Consider the following 15,057-nt stretch of genomic DNA (forward strand, 5'->3'; position numbering starts at 1 on the left):
CCAGCTGCAAGATGGAAAACAAAATGGAATAATGAGCGGCTGGCATTTTCAAAAGCAGGAGAAGCCGCCAGAGCAGTGTGACAGCTGTGCAGCGCCGCGCTGGTGATCGGTGAGAATGAAAGAGAGAGGGAAAGACTGACTGACTGACAGACCGAGAGACAGAGGCCGAGATCAACATCGATTTCAATGGGTGGAAAATGCAACCAAAACGCACAAAAGAAGTGACATGTTGCTTTTTAAAACGCATCGATTTTGTCAAATATTTGGCATCCAAAACACTGCATTTGAAAAAGCAACGTGCACATAATATTTGCTGACTACTCATAGACTTTTCTGGGGAAGCAAAACGCATGCATTTACGCTGCAGTTTAAAACGCTGCGTAAACGCATGAAAAAAATGCAACGTGTGCACACAGCCTAAGATCCTTTTTGTTCTTATTTTAGTTTTCTCAACATTAAATTGTAACATCTGATAAACAATGGTGATCTGATGTTTTACCTAGCTGAAGAAAAACAAATAAATACAGGAAATGTATATCTTTGTTACATAGAAAAGAAATACTAATATAGAAAACAAATCAAAATAACTTGACACCGTAAGGCAAAGCAATTTTCAGGTTGACACCAACTTTGATATAGTAGTATATAAACGATTTCTAGCAAAAGTATCCCAGCCAATAATTTAACTAAGAAAGGATGAGCTACTATTTCTTGGACTCACTGATACATAAAAAAATACTTTTTTGTTTTTTGTTTTAAGTAGTCCCTTGTATTTAGTAAAAATAGGGTGTGACTCTCCTTCTCAGTGAGCTGGGCATTTCATGCTTTGCTTCCCATGGCTGTGTGTCCAGTTGGGACCCAGTAACTGAGTCCTTATTCACATTGAGGCCTATTTTGACCCATGGTAAGGTTTTAATAATAGAGAGTGTAGGTACTGTCCCAACCGGGTATACCTTGTTGCGGTGGGATTGCTTTATGCTTTTTTGATCAAAAACAGTGTTTACTAATTACCCTATGTTTATATGCACTATGCTTTTATTAAGTTACAGCAGGGTATACGTCCACAATTTTTTCCCCTTGGTTTTTCTTTTTTTAAAAAAATACTGTATATCAACATTTTATTCTCTGGAAATAAAACATGAATTATTAGCAGCAGTTTCTGACGTGGGTTTGGCAGGTTATCCCTACAAATTTTAGGCAGATTTCATTTAAAAATAAAAAAATCATCTTGACAAATATAGGTGTGTTTCACCAGAGAAAAATGTCACGGTCCCGATGTGCAGAGCATTTTGTGCTCTGTTATGTTCTGCAATGCTCTCCTGCAGAGCCAGTATTTGCCTGTACCATCTCACAGAGCGTTTTGCAGATTTAGATCTTGTACGGTTTGTCTTAATCTCCTGTGGATCGGTTGTTTCTCAACACTGTGTCCTACGCTGATGCTGGGAGGGGCTTATTCAGATGTTCCATGTTACAGGTGATTACTCTGCTTGATTAGGGCGCATGCCTGCCCGGAACGTTGCCAGTCGTACTTTCTAGTTCCGCAGTAGTGCTCCTGGCTCCAGTTTGTGTACAGTTATCTGATCTTGGCTTCTCGACCCTGGACTGTTGTTGACTTTGCTCTGTCCTCCCCCGTCTTTGTCGTTACCTCCTGGCTTCTGATCTCAGAACTTCTCCTGACCACGCCTCCGCCTGTTCCTTGTATCCTATACGTACTCTGATATCCTGACCCTTAACCTATGTCTTGAGCTCATCTCTGCCTGCTCCCTGTGTCCTGTTGTGTCCTCCTGGTTTCTGATCCCGGCTTGTCTGACTACCGCTCTATTCACACTGCACGCAAGTAGTATCTAATGCCCGATGAGCTTCATACATGTATTTTACAACAGAAATATTAATTAAAATATATTTAACATGTGCTAATTTAACACAAAAAAAATATGTTGAAGGTACGCATTTATGAATATGTAGATAATGCAGTATTTAGTAGTGTGTCTATTTGTTAAATTAACGACAACCACTCTAAGCCCTTATTTGTCCATATTAAGTCCTATAAAGCTAGTTCATGGAATAAAGGAGAAATTAAGTCTTGCTTGTACTGCCTTTATGCAGTCCATAGAAGGGATGAGACCGCACTCTCCAAAGTATGCCAAATGATCTTCTTTATTAAATTACAGGTGCATGGTGAAAAGCAGGAGAGGAGTTAGGTGCAGGCCCCCTCCAGGATGACGGCCATTTCGAGTCTAATTATGCTTTGACAGGTCCAACTCATGGACCTGCCGAAGCGTAATTAGACGCGAAACAGCCGTCGTCACTTGGCGTACTTTGGGGAGTGCGGTCTCATCCATTATATGGACTGTGTATGGAATTCTTTATCTGACCGGACGTGCACCTCTGAGCCAGGATCATGGAGTGCCTGAGCTGATTCTCTTGCTTTTGTGACACCCTTTGAAGGTAATGCTTGGTGGTGCGGAACCTTTTTCTACTGTTTTTGTGCTGCACTGTACTGCCTTTATACACGCTTATCATTTCTACAGTTTCATGGAGATAGGAAAAGTTGTCACAGTAATACGGACTCTGATAAATCGGACTTATTGGGATTTACAGATTTGATTATTTCTACAAAAATTATTGCAATGTGCTGTAACTGTAAAACTGAAAAACAATTGTCTGCCTTCCTTTTTCTTCACCCTGGTGGTCTCCTATACTACAAACACCTAAGAAACATAAAAAAGGGCTGAATATATAGTGTGTAGATTTTAAAAGTTTAGAATATTTTATTTCTGTAGATGGGTAAATTATTGTAAATATTTAAGGGATTTTATCAATAAAAGAATACAAAGAAACAGGCGAGTATCCACACAATTTAGTTTTAGAAACAAAATGTATAGCTTTCACAATAGTTAATACATACAACATTAGAAAGCACACAAATTCATCTACAATATTATCTGTATATAGTTAGATAAGAATCACATATCATATTGAAATACTTTATTGTAAATACTCAACCAATGGTTGAAACAATTTACACAACACATACTATCTTTAGACCCGAACCTGAAGATCAATTATCTGATGAGTTTTTGAAACTTGCAACTGGTTTTAAAAGATTACTAACATCCTTTTTCAGCATATCAATAATATTCTTCTTTTGGTACATTTTGTTCAGCGGCGTAGATTCACATTTCCACGATATTTTCCTTTATAGGGAAAAAAAAACAAAACAACAAGATATTATATATTATATCATAACTTTCTATTTGAACAGACAAGTAGAATAATGAACAAGACATTTTTAATGCCTTAACATAAGATATTGGGCACAAGCCAAAAACTTTTCTGCTTTAATAAAATGTGTAATAAAACAAACAAAAAAAAAACACTATGTAAAACTGACATGCCAGATACCACTCTCTGGACATAATTTTTAAGGTTCAAGTTGCGAGATACAGTAACTTGGTAATATTTATTTTGACCCTTAATAAAAGCTGTCTGCCCCTCCAGTACATGAGCAGCAACCCAGAATGTAGAATTTACATGTTAGTTAGCCAATATGGAATTAATATATGACCCTACAAAGACCAAAAGGCATACATACCATACAGACCGCCTATGCAAGGGTTTTGTTGCACTCTTATATTAGGTGGTGAGAACCTGTGAAGGGGCTTCTTTTTGAAAGCACTCCAAGAAACATTAAGAAATATGGGTTTAAGGAGTTACCTCATAAGTCATGAAAAAGTATGTTGGAGTGAGACTGGTTGTCAACTAAGCATGAACTAAGATGGTTGAAAGTGGGATAATTAGAGATGAGCCACCCCCCTGGCGTTCGAGTTCGGTTCTGTTCGTTGAACGGAGGCCCCGTTCGACGAACATTCGACGAACCGTTCGACGAACGGCTCGAACCCCTTTGAAAACAATGGGAGGCAAACACATAAAAACACATAGAAAACGCCTTTAAAGGTGTCCAAAAGGTGACAAACAACTCCCAAGACACCACAATCACATGGGAAAGTGACCAGGACATATACTCATGCGAAAACAAAAGAGCTGGATGAGTAAAAAGAGGACGAGAAACAAATATAGGCATAACAAGAAAGCCTGCGGAGACACCATCACATGTTTCTCAACGCTGGCAGTAAACTAGCCAGGTCTTTCACCGGGAAGGAACAACCAAGGGAAGGGCAGTCTCCAGTCAAAGAGACAACCTATGCCAAACATGGTATCCATCCACAGACAGCTGTTTCGGGGTATTTGCCCCTCATCAGTGTGGAGTAGGAAACTGGCTAGTGGGAGCAATGCCTAGTAGAAGACTACATAAACAAGGATGGTTGACCTTAGGGAGATCAACATCCAACACTGCGGAGACACCATCACGTGTTTCTCAACGCAGTGATTCTAGAGCAATGCCCCCTGGGAAATATTCAAAAGAAGAAAGCCTGCGGAGACACCATCACATGTTTCTCAACGCTAGCAGGAAACTAGCCAGATCTTTCACCGGGAAGGAACAACCAAGGTAAGGGCAGTCTCCAGTCAAGGAGACCACCTATGCCAAACATGGTATCCATCCACACATGTGGATGGATACCAATTTGGCATAGGTGGTCTCCTTGACTGGAGACTGCCCTTCCACACATGTGGATGGATACCATGTTTGGCATAGGTGGTCTCCTTGACTGAAGACTGCCCTTCCCTTGGTTGTTCCTTCCCGGTGAAAGACCTGGCTAGTTTCCTGCCAGCGTTGAGAAACATGTGATGGGGTCTCCACAGGCTTTGTTGTTTTGAATATTTCCCAGGGGGCATTGCTCTAGAATCACTGCATTGAGAAACACGTGATGGTGTCTCCACGGTGTTTGATGTTGATCTCCCTAAGGTCAACCATCCTTGCTTATACAGATATAGGCATGTCATGCCCTTCTAAAATCATGTAAAACACAGCAAGTGGACTCCAACCAGAGTCTCCCTTTTCCCAAAAATTGGGCCACAGACACCACTTTAGTGGCATCACTTGTTCCCCAGTTGCAAACTTGACAGGTAGATTTTCATGAAGCACAATCCAAATCCACAAGCCTTTACACTCCCCAGGATGACACCGGGGTAGCAAAGTCCTTGCTGATCTATGACTTGTTCACCTTGGCTCATTGGAGTCCCCTTGCTGTGCTTTTAACAGAGTCTCCCTTTTTTCCAAAAATTGGGCCACACACACCACTTCAGTGGCATCACTTGTGCCCCAGTTGCAAACTAGATGTGTTGATTAGCATCAAGCACACTCAAAAATACGCCAGCCTTAACTGTCCCCAGGATGACACCGGGGTAAGTAGCAAAGTCTTTGCTGAACCATGACTTGTTCATCTTGGCTCATTTTTAAAAACACAGCAAGGGGACTCCAAGCAGAGTCTTCCTTGTTTCCAAAAATTGGGCCACACACACCACTTCAGTGGCATCACTTGTGCCCCAGTTGCAAACTAGATGTGTTGATTAGCATCAAACACATTAAAAAATACACCAGCCTTAACTGTCCCCAGGATGACACCGGGGTAGGTAGCAGAGTCTTTGCTGAACCATGACTTGTTCATCTTGGCTCATTTTTAAAAACACAGCAAGGGGACTCCAAGCAGAGTCTTCCTTTTTTCCAAAAATTGGGCCACACATACCACTTCAGTGGCATCACTTGTGCCCCAGTTGCAAACTAGATGTGTTGATTAGTATCAAACACACTCAAAAATACGCCAGCCTTAACTGTCCCCAGGATGACACCGGGGAAGGTAGTAAAGTCTTTGCTGAACCATGACTTGTTCATCTTGGCTCATTTTTAAAAACACAGCAAGGGGACTCCAAGCAGAGTCTTCCTTTTTTCCAAAAATTGGGCCACACACACCACTTCAGTGGCATCACTTGTGCCCCAGTTGCAAACTAGATGTGTTGATTAGCATCAAACACACTCAAAAATACGCCAGCCTTAACTGTCCCCAGGATGACACCGGGGAAGGTAGTAAAGTCTTTGCTGAACCATGACTTGTTCATCTTGGCTCATTTATAAAAACACCGCAAGGGGACTCCAAGCAGTCTCCCTTGTTTCCAAAAATTGGGCCACACACACCACTTCAGTGGCATCAGTTGTCCCCCACTTGCAAACTTGACAGGTTGATTTGCATGAAGCACATTCCAAAATACGCTAGCCTTTACTCTCCCCAGGATGACACAGGGGTTGTAAAGTCCTTGTGGATCCATGACTTGTTCATCTTGGTGAACGTTAGTCTGTCCACATTGTCACTGGACAGACTCATGCGCTTATCTGTCAGCACACACCCAGCAGCACTGAAGACACATTCAGAGACAACGCTGGATGCGGGACACGACAAGATCTCCAAGGCGTAAGTGGCAAGCTCAGGATATTTTTCAAGATTTGAAACCCAAAATGAGCAAGGCTCCAGTTGCAAAGTCATGGCATCGATGTTCATTTGGAGATACTCCTGTATCATCCTCTCCAGCTGTTGACTATGTGTCAGACTTCTTGTCTCTTGTGGCCTTTCATTGGATGGTCTAAAAAAATTATGAAACGATTCCATAAAATTGCTGTTACCAGGACCAGATACGGTTTGACTGATAATGACGAGACAGTCCCATGATTGGCAAGTTACAATTGGGAGATTCACTCCGTGCACCACTGGTGTTTGGTGGAAAAGCTGAGCTAAGATTGAGTAACAGCTTCTGCCGATACTCCTGCATATGTGCGTCCCTTTCTATGGCTGGAATTATTTCGCCAAATTTGGACTTGTACCGAGGATCTAATAGTGTGGCAACCCAGTAGTCATCATTACTTCTAATTCAGACAATCCGAGGGTCATGTTGTAGGTAGTGCAGGAAGAAGGTGCTCATGTGTCTTGCGCATCCATGCGGACCAAGTCCTCACTGTGTTTTTGGCGGTGAGGTGATAACCGTGCTTTTTTCCTCTGACATCTCCCCCCAACCTCGTTCAACCGAAATTTGACCAAGGTCTCCCTCATCTGCTGAGTCTTCCATGCCCATCGAGAGTTTGTCCTCCATTTCTTCCTGGTCTCCTGCACCTTCCTCAACATTTTGGCTGCTACCATGCACCTTTGTTAATCCCTCTCCCCCACCGTCGCATGCCTGCCGCCTTGGTGATGCAGAACGTCTGGACCTTGCAGATGTTGGTATCCCTTGCGCATATGAATCCTCCTGTACTTCCTCCCCTTCCTCTTGTCCCACCCCTTGACTCTGAATAGTATTTAGCGTGTGCTCCAACATGTAAATGACTGGAATTGTCATGCTGATAATGGCTCTGTCAGCACTAAACATATTCGTCGCCATGTCGAAACTGTGCAGAAGGGTGCATAGGTCCTTGATCTGAGACCACTCCAGCAGTGTGATCTGCCCCACCTCTGCATCTCGTTGGCCCAGGCTATACGTCATAACGTATTGCACCAGAGCTCGGCGGTGCTGCCACAGTCGCTGCAACATGTGGAGAGTCGAATTTTAGCGTGTCGGAACATCGCATTTCAGGCGATGAACCGGCAGGCTGAAAGACTTCTGGAGCTATGCAAGTCGGTCAGCTGCAGCGGTTGAACGGCAGAAGTGAGCAGAGAGTGACCGTGCCCTGTGCAGAAGCCCATCTAGGCCGGGATAGTGGGTTAAAAATTGCTGGACAACAAGGTTCAACACGTGAGCCATACAAGGCACGTGTGTCACCTTGCCCTGGCGTAGGGCCGCACCAAGGTTTGCAGGATTGTCGCACACGGCCTTCCCTGGCTGCAGGTTGAGTGGAGACAACCATTTACTAAACTCGCTCGCAACAGCTGACCACAACTCCTCAGCTGTGTGACTCTTATTTCCAAGACATTTCAAGGTAAAGACCGCCTTATGCCGTTTAGCTCTGCTGCCAGCATAGTAAAGAGGTGTGCAGGATTCCTTGTGCGCAGTTACAACGCGAGTAGCCTGACCAGGCAGGCTTGGGGTGGAGGTGGAGGATCTAGACGAGGTTGAGGAGGCAGAAGCAGTGGAGGAACTTGGACAGAGAGAGGATTGACGCAAAAGTCGTTGGGACGGCAAGACTTGTACAGCAGACCCTTCTCCATCTCGCATCATAGTTACCCAGTGCCCAGTCAGTGACATGTAATGCCCCTGTCCATGCTTACTGGTCTAAGTATCGGTGGTGAAATGCACCCGTTCACACACAGAGTTTCTCAAGGAAGCAGTGATGTTGTGTGCGACATGCTGGTGTAGCACAGGCACACCTTTCTTGGAGAAGTATTGGCGACTGGGCATCTGATACTGGGGCACTGCGACGGACATAATGTCTCGAAAATCCTCTGTGTCCACCAGGCGGAAAGGCAGCATTTCTGTAGCCAACAGCTTGCAGAGGATGAAAGTCAACCTCTTAGCTTTGTTATGGCTCAGAGGAAATGGCCTTTTCAGTGTCCACATCTGAGGGACCAAGATCTGGCTGCTGTGCGGAGATGGTGTGGAGTAGGGTATCCCTGGAAAACTTCTGGTCTGTGAGGAAAGTGCAGGCAGAGACATGATATTGCCTTCATCCAAAGTTGGTGCTCTCGATGTCTGAGAGAGCTCTACAACAGCACCTGTTTCCCCTCCCAAAACAACTGATGATGACCTGCCAAGCAAACTGCCTGTTGCGGTTAAAGAGGAGGAAGGTCTGCGTAGAAAAACATGTGTGACAGCTGTCCCCACAGTCATAGAGGATGAAGAGCGCGCAGATGCAGTTGAAGGGGCAGACGGTGGTTGGCCCGCTCCGCTAGGCCGCATTGTAGCACAGTGAGCTTCCCACTGGGACTTATGCTTGTTATTCATGTGACGGTTCATGGACGAAGTGGTCAAACTAGTGAATTTTTGGCCTCTACTTACAGATTGGTAACAAAGTCTACAGATCACATGAGTTGGGTGATCCTTTGCTATGTCAAAAAAGGACCAGGCAATGCAACTATTAGAGCCCATGGGACCTGCAGAGCCACCCCGACTTGTGCTCAGAGGCAGAGTTGTGGCTGAGGATGCAGTTGTTAACGTGCTGTCAGCACTCCATCTTTGTCCAGGAAGGCGCAAGCTAACCTCGTCGTCAGTCTCATTTTCCTGCTGACCTCCTCGAGTGCCTGACTGGTGGTTGACTGTAAGTGGGATCTAGAACTTCATCATCAACCATTGTGTTTGCACTCCCCTCGCCCTCAGACCTAACCTCTTCCTGCCCTGACTGAATAGTTAAGTTGTCATCCAATCAGGTATCTGAGTCTCATCATCATCAGTATGTTCCTCATTGTCTCCACCAAGAGGTGTTACGGTTTGTGAATGAGGGTCTACATTATGCTCAAAAACTTGGTCATCAGGGCCTGAATCAGGCTCACAAAGCTTCTGGGCATCACTGCAGACCATTTCCTGGTCTGTACTCACTGTAGCTTGGGAGCAGACCTCTGATTCAGAGCTTATAGTGTGACTGAACAGCTCTGCAGACTCACCCATCTCTGTTACACCATACTCTGGGCGGTGGATACTTGAGAGCTGGGAGAAAGCAAGTGCGATTGGGGTGACAAATCAGAGAAATGTTTTTTGGATGTTGATGTTGAGGTGGAGGAGAGGCCACTTGTTGGAGCACTTGAGATCCATTCAAGTATGTTCTTTTTTTGTGCATCATCTACCTTTGTTACTGTAGTTCTGTAACAAAGGGAGCACATCGGATTGTCCATGGAAAGTAGTAGACATCTTAGTCCGGCCTTTGCACATTACGACATTGCATACCGATGCTGCAATATCGAGTGCGATAGTCCCTGCCCCCGTCGTACGTGCGATATCTTGTGATAGCTGCCGTAGCGAACATTATCGCTATGGCCGCTTCACATGCACTCACCTGTCCTGCGACGTCGCTCTGGCCGGCGACCCGCCTCCTTCCTAAGGGGACGGGCCGTGCGGCGTCACAGCGACGTCACACGGCAGGCGGCCAATAGCAACGGAGGGGTGGAGATTAGCAGGATGTAAACATCCAGCCAACCTCCTTCCTTCTCATAGCAGCTGGGACGCAGGTAAGGTGATGTTCCTCGCTCCTGCGGCTTTACACACAGCGATGTGTGCTGCCGCAGGAACGAGGAACAACATCGTACCTGTCGCTACACCGGCATTATGGAAATGTCGGAGACTACACCGATGATACGATAACGACGCTTTTGCGCTCGTTCATTGTATCAAAAAGGTTTTACACACTACGACATCGCAAGTGACACCGGATGTGCGTCACTTTCGATTTGACCCCACCGACATCGCACCTGCAATGTCGTAGTGTGCAAAGCCGGCCTTACTTTTGCTCGAAGATGGCCTTTCTTCAGCAGATGTTACCGTAGCTGTACCACCTCCCCCATGGACACAAACTTTTTTTCCCTTTCCAACACGCCTGTTCCCCTTTCCACCAGCATCTGTCCTTTTGCCACTCATTTTCTTTGTGACCAGATTGGACACTTAAAATGTCGTAGCAAAAATGGAGAGGTGGTGTACAATGCAGAGGTGGTCTAGCTTTATTGATAGCGGAAGAACCAGCACTGACTATCCCTGACAATGCAACTATGGTTCTAAAAGTGTCAGCACTGTTTGCTATAAAAATAGAGTAGCAAAAATGGGCAAAAGGGTAGAATGCAGAGGTGATGTACCTTGCTTGGCACCAGTGGGACACTAAGTTAGTATAGCAGACACTTTTTGGATGCCATTAATGTCAGCACTGTTTGCTATAAAAATAGCATAGCAAAAATGGGCAGGGGGGTAGAATGCAGAGGTGGTGGACCTTGCCTCGCACCAGTGGGACACTAAGTTAGTATAGCAGACACTTTTTGGATGCCACTAAGAGTCAGCACTGTTTGCTATAAAAAATAGCGTAGCAAAAATGGGCAGGAGAGTAGAATGCTCAGGTGCTGTAGGTAACAGGACAGCAAAGGAAGCCTCAGTTTCTATCCCTGCCAATGATAAAATGCAGCAAGGACTTGCCAGAGCTGATGTAACGAGACGCTGTTATCTAAAGCCCTGCACGACGTTTGCACGGACCAGACTAGCAACAATGCCTATGAACAGCTGTAATGCAGCCCTGAAAAGGGCTTAAATTACAAGGAGTCCCTAATCCCTAAAGCACTGTGTAGATTGCACTGCATGGCTATAGCGCACACAGCAGCAGCAGCGGGAGCGGTGACTGTCACCCACCCACAGCAGAGAGATAATGGCGGCAACGGGGAAAAATGGCCAGATCTTATAGATCAAAGACATGAGACATGCACAGCCTATGACACAAGCCCTTGCTTGTCTCGCAAAAATCCACTTTGCAGTGTGTGTCTCTGTGATTTACTGACAGCCTGGCCCGCCCCACTGTACAAGCGGTTAGGATAAAAAAGAAATGGCGACCGGCATTCTTTCAGCACTCAGCAGCAGCACTGATCTAAACCCCGTCCCCCCGCACACTATACGCTGAATTTTGATAATAGCGTGATTCACAGTGACTCACACTATTACAGTGAAAAGCCAGCGAGGCATTTTGTTGATCGAACCATTCTCGAACGTAACTCGAACTACCGAACTTTTACCAAATCGTTCGAGTTTGTCGAACGACTCGAACAGCACCCAAAATCACTTGAACATGAAATTGGCGAACCTCGAACTTCGAACATTGCTCATCTCTAGTGATAATCTTTAAGAAGATGGCTCTTTATTAATCTTTACAATGGTGCATTTGCACTCCTGTGGTATCATATAAGGCCATGGAAACATGAAACTAAGTGCAAGTAAAGGACTTGGGACTGAATATTGTTCTTGTCTATCTGTCAACTTGGTGAACTCATAGAGAACTTAGCAGGTTGATACATATTTGCTTAAACCAGTGGCAAGTTGCTGTACCCTATTGCTACACAGTGCTAAACATGCTGCTAATTATATGCTAAGCTTTAAAATGCGTCAGAAGACCATGTTTCCAGACCCCACTTCATCCAGTTATCTGGTGTGTGCTGTGGTGAGGACTGATCATAGTCTTCTCATTGTTATTCACTTATACAGCTTTGTTTTTCAGACCATACAGCTTTACATTGAGGTAGGACATCCAATCTAAAGCCCCCGTTACACATAGTGATGTCGTTAGCGAGATTACTGAAACGTCACAGGTTGTGACGCAACAGCGACCGCGCTAGTAATCTCGCTATGTGTGACACATAGCAGTGACCATTCTCCCCCCCGCTGCGATATCGCCGATCGTACCTGAACGTCCTGGTTAATTTTTTGATCGTTGGTGTCCCGCTGGGCAGCATGCAGCGCTGTGTTTTTGCTTTGTCTTTTCAACGCCCATCAGAATAGCTGCGGTGTGAAAGGGTCCCAACGACCACCAAGGATCGCCGTATCGTTGCTGCATTATTACTTAGATCTGCCTGTTTGACAGCTCACTAACAACCATGTAGTGATGTTCCAGAAATCCTGACTAGGTCGTATCATTGTCAGGATCGCTGGAACACCTCTACGTGTAACGGGACCCTTAGCTCATTGTAGGGCATGCAAGTAGAGCAGAGACTAGTGTCATGCCAATGATTTAGGAATCTAAATTGAGCCAACCAGTTCCTTTAAAGCCATATTTCTCAAACATCCTAATTTTGAAGAAGCAAGATTCCTTGCTTAATTGTTTGGGTTTTTTTTAAAGTAAAAATATATTTACTCTTTTGTCTTAGAAAGTATTGCCCGGCTTTCCAAGTGCACAGTAGACCTTAACTTGTATTACCCTCCTCATTGTATTACCTCGATCCTGTGATTTCCAACACCATGACTTTTCCTTCTTGGTTTTGTAATTTCAATCGTTAAGAGTTTATATATAATGCCTTGATTCAATTTGGAATATTTACCATATTTTGAGAACCATTTTGTTTTGCTTTGTATCATACTAATATTTTACATTTATAAACATTTTGTGAATTTTTCATTACAGTATATACCACCAGCATGAAAACAAGGATGCATCCATTACTCAATCTGAAATGTTCAGATAATCATTGGGCAGTAAACACAGATAATTTGCACAGTTGCTCACAGCAGATCTATTTCTATGATCAATCTAGCTGAAGGGAAAAAAACAATGACAGAAAAACAAACCCCATGGTCTTGTAGGAAAAGAAGAGACATGATGATGGTAACTATGGGGGTTGGCAGAAGACTCGGCATGGAACTCATTTAGAGCAGCCAATTTATTTTCCAGCAGCATGTTTTTACTTCTATGAATAGATATAACTGTCTGGTTCATCAAATTATAAAACTCAAAGATCCTTGAACGACTTTAAGCCACTTGCAAAATGTGACAGACTGCCTGAGAACAAAAATTTACAACTATTTTCATGCATATATCCAATTTTCAATCTCTCACTTGATGAAATTACTAGGGGGACATTTCATACGCATTCTAAAATTAATCAATTTATTTTTCTTAGATCCTTTTTCTTCATCTTCACTTCTAGAGAAGTTTAAATCTCTGTAAAGACAGTTTCAATGGCAATTTTTAAATACTGTGCTATGCTGCTGCATAGGTCATGAAATCAGAAAAAAAGCTTTATTCCTTTCATTGATTTTTTCCCTTTAAGTTTTTTTCAAATCCAGTTATTATGTAATAGAAAACACTTTACATTTTTCTGAAGCAAAGCAATAGCTAAGCTTATTTTAATATTAGCTTGGGTTGGAATACATTTTATCTGCATATTCTCATTAATTCAGGATAAGGCTTTCATAGTAAGGATGGTGTCACACACAGCGACGACGACAACGACGTCGCTGCTACGTCACCATTTTCTGTGACGTTGCAGCGACGTCCCGTCGCTGTCGCTGTGTGTGACATCCAGCAATGACCTGGCCCCTGCTGTGAGGTCGCCGGTTGTTGCTGAATGTCCAGCTTCATTTTTTGGGCGTCGCTCTCCTGCTGTGACGCACACATCGCTACGTGTGACAGCGAGAGAGCGATGAAATGAAGCGAGCAGGGAGCAGGAGCCGGCGTCTGGCAGCTGCGGTAAGCTGTAACCAGGGTAAACATCGGGTAACCAAGGGAAGACCTTTCCCTGATTACCCGATATTTACCTTCGTTACCAGCATCCGCCGCTCTCGCTGCCAGTGCCGGCTCCCTGCTCTCTGCACATGTAGCTGCAGTACATATCGGGTAATTAATCCGATGTGTACTATAGCTAGGAGTGCAGGGAGCCAGCACTAAGCAGTGTGCGCGGCTCCCTGCTCTCTGCACATGTAGCACAGCGTCGCGTGTCGTTATGATCACTGCTGCTTCTGCTGTGTTTGACAGCTAAGCAGTGATCATAACAGCGACTTACAAGGTCGCTGTTGCGTCACATAAAATGGTGACGTAACAGCGACGTCGTTGTCGCTGTCGCTATGTGTGAACCCAGCTTAAGAATTTTGGTATCTATCCACAAGATCCACTATCCTCTTCTTCAACATTAAAGATATTTTTACAGCCTTGTATCCCTGACAATACACAATGTGATGTGATATATTGTAAGGTGTTCCTGTGATGTGTAATATTGATTGTGTAATGTATAACATGTAGTAGTTATTGAGGATATTTAACTCTTTCACCCCCAGGTAATTTTCCATTTTTCATTTAAATTTTCCGCTGCAGCATGGTTCTGATCAAGAGAAATGCTGATCTGTGACTCATGACCGCGTCAGGGGTCATCTGACCCCATGCTGTTATGGTAACACATCAGTGCCTCGTGATCGTATCATGGGGCTGTTGATAGCGGCAGTGAACAGATCCCCGCCATGACACTTTAAATTGCATGGTCAGAGTTTGACAGCGCGATCTAAGGGGTTAACAGGAGCAGGTGGATCTCCAATCTACTTGCGCCTTTTAGCTGCACGTGTCTGCTGATCAGATCAGCAGATGCGTGCGGGGATTACTGTGAGCTCACCGCTAGAGCTCGCGATAACCATACGACTAATGATGCACTAGTATGTCATTGGTTGTGAAGGGGTTAATAAGGAATTTACTCAACTACAGGAACAGAAGTAGTTAAGTGTTAATGCTAGCTTATC

At 44.3% G+C, this 15,057-nt stretch overlaps 1 protein-coding gene across 2 annotated transcripts in view; it reads right to left on the reverse strand.

Annotated features, from left to right (window-relative positions):
* Positions 1 to 2,792: 2,792 nt before the first annotated feature.
* The window catches only part of RPH3AL (rabphilin 3A like (without C2 domains)), a 465,043-nt gene continuing 452,778 nt past the window's right edge, over positions 2,793 to 15,057 (reverse strand). For both annotated transcript variants that reach the window (XM_075334208.1, XM_075334209.1), the window contains one exon: positions 2,793 to 3,197. In XM_075334208.1, the coding sequence (XP_075190323.1) occupies positions 3,163 to 3,197 (35 nt within the window). In that variant the 3' untranslated portion in view covers positions 2,793 to 3,162. The remainder of the gene's footprint in view (positions 3,198 to 15,057) is intronic.

This window comes from Anomaloglossus baeobatrachus, chromosome 2 (genome assembly GCF_048569485.1).
Source record: "Anomaloglossus baeobatrachus isolate aAnoBae1 chromosome 2, aAnoBae1.hap1, whole genome shotgun sequence".
Lineage (NCBI taxonomy): Eukaryota > Metazoa > Chordata > Amphibia > Anura > Aromobatidae > Anomaloglossus > Anomaloglossus baeobatrachus.